Here is a 5789-nt window from a genome sequence, read left to right as displayed (position 1 = left end):
AGAGATTTGACCATCGTCAAGATCAGAACTGACAATCACAGGAAATGACTCATTATCATCAAGAAACACATACTTGAGATTAGATGGCAAAGGCTTTAACTCTAATTTTTTTACCTGAGGTTTATCACAAGAAGTAATAGTGTTTGTTACCTCACAACCTTGGCTTGGATCAGCCTTACCATCCAACTCAAGAATCAACGAGTCAACTTCAGAATGTCCTTCCCCTTCAGAAGCTTCAAGCATAAGAACTGCTTCCAACGCATCATTCAACAAAATTTGTGGTAGCTCATCATGAACAATTTCATCAATAACATCAATCCTGCAACAAGTATTCTCAAACAAAGGGGACTTAAGAGCAGAGGTTAGAGTAAAAGTAATTTTATCATCACCAACACTCAAAGTTAAAGTCCCACTTTTAACATTAATACCAGCACCTGCAGTACAGAGGAATGGCCTACCCAAGATAATGGGAATTTGGCTATCCTCTTCCATATCCAACACTACAAAGTCTACAGGAATATAGAATTTTCCAACCCTGACAGGCACATCCTCTAAAATACCCATAGGGTATTTTATGGAACGGTCCGCCATTTGCAATGTCATTTGTGTGCATTTCAACTCACCCATGTTTAATTTTTGAAAAATTGAGAGAGGCATGACAGAGACGCTAGCGCCTAAGTCACACAAAGCTTTGTCAATAAATTATGCACCTAAATGACAAGGGATTGAAAAACTTTCAGGATCTTTAAGTTTAGGTGGAGACTAATTTTGTAAAACAGCACTACACTCTTCAGTAAAAGCTACCGTCTCCACCTCACCAAAAGATCGTTTCTTTGTCAAAATATCCTTTAAAAACTTTGCATATGATGGAACTTGAGAAATTAAATCAGTGAAAGGAACTGTTACCTTAAGATTCTTGATAAGTGTCATGAACTTACCAAACTGTTGATCTACCTTTGTCCTGTTCATCCTGCTAGGAAACGGCAACTTAGGCACAAATGGTGGAGGAGTATTTACAATCTTCTCGTTCTCAGCTTTCTTGCTTCCTTCAGTTCCACCCTTGTTTGTCTGATCAACATTATCCACCTTGACATCTTTGCTCGTTTCCTTTGCTTTCTCATCAATCACATCAGTACTAGGCATTGAAGGACCATCATATGTAAGACCACTCCTAAGAGAAATAGCATTCACATTTTCCTTTGGATCTGTTGGTTGTGATGGTAAAGAGCCAGGTTACCTTGCAGTTGAAGAACTAGCCAATTGTGCAATCTGAGTTTCCATCATCTTGTTATGGACTTTCATATCTTTAATCTCTTGCATCAGTAATTTCAGCATCTCATTTGTCTGATCAGACTGTATAGCTTGACTAGCTTGAGGAGCGTAATTTTGAGGAGGCTTCTGAAATACAGGAGGATTCATAGGTCCCTGAGAAGGCCTATACTGTTGTTGAGAACTCTGATAAGATTGCTGATACTGGTGCTGTTGATTAGGCATAGGAAGATTTTGAGCATTGTTGTTCCTATATGAGAAATTCAGATGGTCTCTCCAACCAGGATTATAAGTGTTGGAGTATGGATTATATTGCTGCATCTACTGAAAAATATTTGCTTGCTCCATCTAAAAATTTTGTGAATTCTAAAAATTGTATGAACACTCATTACCCATATGGCCTTGGATTCCACATACTTCACAAACAAGATGATTCGTAGGAGCCATGGATGACAATGCATTAATACTCATAGGAGGAGCAGATGATTGTGAGGTCTTCAAAGAATGAATCTCCTGAGTTAACGCAGCGAGCTGAGATGATAAGAGAGAATAAGCCTCAACTTCAAGTTTACCGCCCTTCTTAGGTGCTCTCGGGTTATTGAAGTGATGAGTAGCCAAATTTGCAAGAAAAGTATATGTATCATCGACTCCTTTATCTAGAAATACACCACCTGCAGCATTATCAACCGTACCTTTAGTTTCAGGATCAAGACCATTATAGAAGCGTTTTATCAGAAACCACTTCTCAAGACCATGATGAGGGCATGCACGTTGAAGATCTTTGAATCTCTCCCAAGCATCTTTAAGAGACTCTCCATACTCTTGTTTGAAACCCGTCATCTTGTCAATCAAATCATCAGTTCTGTTCGGAGGGAAAAACTCAGTTAAGAAAGCTTGAGCAATTGCATTCCACTCAGTCACATTGATATCATTCAACCATTTTTGAGCTTTGTCACGAAGAGAAAACCTGAACAACATGACTTTAAGTTGGTCTGCAGTGACACCTCGATGTTTGATGGTAGAACAAAGTTGTTGAAACCTTTGCAGATGAAGTATAGGGTCTTCAGATGGAAGACCAGCAAACTGATTCTATTGGATCATAGTAAGCAACACCGGTTTGATCTCAAAATTTGTTGCTTCAATAGTTGGCATAGTAAGAACCGTAGGCACACCACTCGGAGAGGGCTGTGAATAGTTCTTCAAAGATTTAATAGGAAGTTCTGCCATTATGATCTTTGAATCACCGAGATTTTGCTGCCTTTCTTTTCTTACTCGATCTATGTATTGCTGACGAGTAATCCCAAAATCCGGACTAAGAAGAGTTACTTCTGCTTCTTTTATGGACCTGAGCATCAACAACTAAAACAAGAAAAGGCAGTGAAATATGCCTCAATTGGAAGTGAACCTCCAATGAGACAAAGGAAACAATCTAAAATAATCAAAATAAAATCTATAGAAACTAGGCGTCTCCCCGGCAGCGGCGCCAAAAACTTGATGTGTAAAATTGTAATACCGCAAGTACACGGTGTCTGTTGTTAGCAGATATAGGCAAGTACGGGTCGTATCCACAAGGAGACTGTTTCAAGGATTTTAATTCAACTACTATAAATTGTTTCTGGATTAAATCGAGTGTTGTGAATTTTTAGCTAACTAAATAATGCAAATTTTTGTGTGGTTAAAATCAAATAACTAAAGTCTAGGGCAATATAGGTTCACCATGCTTACACCAAAACATTCACTGAAATATAACAATTTATTGGGTCGAGTAATTAAAGTAATGGTTAATCTCTCTCAAGCATTAACACTTTCAGAAATCCAATTATGCTTTCGCACAAAATCCTCAATTCTGCTAATCGTATGTGTGCCTCTAGCGAGTAAAATCTCTCGATCTATTACCCCTATTTGCATACAATTAATCCACGACATTGGCCAATTACATAGATTAAACAATAAAACATATCAATTAGAATCGCTCTTTACCCATTAAACTACTAACAAATCAGAGAATTGTCATGGTGCAAACATGGCTTCCCTTAAACCCTAGAATAAAACTACTCACTCATATTAGCAATAAAAATAACAAGAACAATGAAGAAAGTCATAGAAAATATATGCTAATAAATAAGAAGAGATAAAGAATACCTTAAACTTTTATATTAATGAAGAAATTGAGATCCAAGCTTAAACAAAGAATCCAATGAAGAAGATGAAAGACATAAACCCTAACTTTTTATGTAAACGTCCGTCTGTCCCCTTGTAACTGATGATAAAAACTCATAACAAAACTAAAAGTATCCTCCCATAATAATATCTGATCCTATTTCTCATATTAAAAGCATTTTTAATGTTCTAATAATAATACCCAAAAAGAATTCCACAATGGAGTAGGAATTTATAAAATTCGCAGCTGTTTTTGCCCCCCAGTTTTCGGGCTCTTTCAGTTGGACTTTGCTTTTGGGCCCATCTCTGAATTAAGGGAAATCTTGCAAGCTTCGCGTGGACTGTAAGATGATCAAAAATGGATTTCTGGATCTTTAGATATGGCCCAAACAGTATTTGCAGGCCGTATAGCCAAATAATACGAATTTTCTTCTATTTTCACTCCAAAATAGGTCTTTTCGCTCCAAATCCTTCCAAGTCAAGGATTCTTTATTTCCTACAATAAATCATTAAAATCTATTAAATAAATATCCAAATCAATGCAAAATATAATTAATATGGGAATAAAATCATCTAAAATATACATAAAAATAAATTCTATCAAAATTGACTTTTATTTTTTGCTAAACCAAGAAACCAATCCGCCACCAAGAAATTGGCAGCTTCCAGAGGTGTTTTTCCTGTCTATTTTGCATCCTGTAAAATCAGCATCTAAATATCCAATTAACTTAAAGTATGAATCTCTAGGATACCATAATCCAAGATTCATGGTACCTTTGAGATATCTAAAAATTCTTTTTACACCTAACAGATGTGGTTCCCTTGGATCAGCTTGGAACCTTGCACACAAACAGGTAGCATACATGATATCAGGTCTACTAGCAGTCAAATATAAGAGTGAGCCAATCATACCTCTGTAGTTAGTTATATCTACTGATGAACTAGTATTTAAATCTAACTTGGTTGCAATTGCCATAGAAGTTGTTGCAGTTGAACTGTCTTGCATTCCAAATCTCTTGAGCAAATTTCTGGTGTATTTAGCTTGATTTATGAAGATCCCTTCATTTTTCTGCTTTACTTGTAAACCCAGAAAATAACTCAATTCTCCCATCATACTCATTTGATATTTAGACTGTATTAACTTTGCAAACCTCTCACAGAGCTTATCATTAGTAGAATCAAAGATGATATCATCAACATATATATGTACTAACAACAAGTCCTTACCATGGTACTTATAAAATAGAATTTTATCAATTGTATCTCTTTTGAAACCACTTTCCAGTAGAAATTGAGCAAGTGTTTCATACTAGGCTCTTGGAGCTTGCTTTAATCCATAGAGTGCTTTATCCAGTAAGTAAACATGATCTGGATATTTTAGATCAATGAACCCTGAAGGTTGTTCAACATAAACTTCCTCTTCAAGTTCACCATTTAGAAATGCACTCTTCACATCCATTTGGGAAGACCTTGAATTTCATGTGAGCAACATAGGCTAGAAAAATTCTGATTGCCTCAAGTCTTGCAACTGGAGCAAAAGTCTCATCATAATCAATGCTTTCTTGTTGTGAATATCCTTTTACAACCAACCTTGCTTTATTTCATATAACAATGCCCTCACTACCGATTTTGTTTCTGAACACCCATTTTGTACCAACTACTGATCTGTTCTAAAGTCTTGGTATAAGAGTCCAGACTTTGTTCCTTTTAAATTCATTTAAATCCTTTTGCATTGTTGTGATCTAATCAGCATCTTTTAGAGCTTCTTCAACTTTCTTGGGTTTAATTTGAGATAGAAAAGAATGATAGAGACATTCATTTTCAGTGGCTCTTCTAGTCTTGACACCACTATCAGGATTTCCAATGATTAAGTCTAGTGTATGTTACTTAGTCCATTTTCTTGCAGAAGGAAGTTGACTTCTAGAAGTAGAACCTCCCCTTGATCCATGAAGTCTCTTGTTTCATTTTGTCTTGTACCACTGTTATTTCCTGATGCTCCCCCATAATCAGTATTTCCAGTACTATCAGTATTTGATGAGTTAGAGTATGATGGAGTATCTACTGATGTTTCTTGATTTGAATTACTTGACCGTTGATGTGAGTCATGTTGCTCCCCCTCAACATGTTATAGTTCTTGCAGAGTTGCCACTATTATGTGGCTCATCAGAGTTTAGTGTGATGCCAGGATTTGCTGTATCAGGATTTGTCAGATTATCAGGATCTGACAGAATATCAGGATTTAAAATTTCAGCATATGGTACTTCATTTTCAAATTACAATTCTTCATGGTCATCTGCATCCTCTAGTCATGCAACCTTCTTATCATCAAAAGTCACATGAATAGATTCCATGACCACCTT

The 5789-nt window shown here is 36.3% G+C and overlaps 1 protein-coding gene and 1 non-coding gene across 2 annotated transcripts; one reads left to right on the top strand and one right to left on the bottom strand.

Moving 5' to 3' along the window:
* Window positions 1–762: 762 nt before the first annotated feature.
* On the bottom strand, window positions 763–1590 carry LOC141686093 (uncharacterized). Its single transcript, XM_074491151.1, has 2 exons — window positions 1238–1590; window positions 763–1171 (listed from the first exon to the last, which is right to left on the bottom strand). The coding sequence occupies exons 1-2, from the start codon at window positions 1588–1590 to the stop codon at window positions 763–765; spliced, it is 762 nt and encodes a 253-aa protein (XP_074347252.1).
* Window positions 1591–2017: 427 nt separating this feature from the next.
* LOC141687658 (small nucleolar RNA R71) lies at window positions 2018–2124 on the top strand. The gene has a single exon (XR_012561147.1). It is a non-coding gene; the product is annotated as a small nucleolar RNA R71 (small nucleolar RNA).
* Window positions 2125–5789: the final 3665 nt, after the last annotated feature.

This window comes from Apium graveolens, chromosome 9, assembly GCF_009905375.1.
Source record: "Apium graveolens cultivar Ventura chromosome 9, ASM990537v1, whole genome shotgun sequence".
Classification (NCBI taxonomy): domain Eukaryota; kingdom Viridiplantae; phylum Streptophyta; class Magnoliopsida; order Apiales; family Apiaceae; genus Apium; species Apium graveolens.
The sequence above is the reverse complement of the archived record's forward strand: the minus strand, read 5'-3'. Positions and strand labels throughout refer to the sequence as shown.

Coding starts and splice junctions, on each gene's coding strand:
- LOC141686093 (XM_074491151.1), bottom strand. CDS start 1,590: ATGCAGCAATATAATCCATACTCCAACACTTATAATCCTGGTTGGAGA. Junction 1,172..1,237: donor GCTAGTTCTTCAACTGCAAG/GTAACCTGGCTC, acceptor TATTTCTCTTAG/GAGTGGTCTTACATATGATG.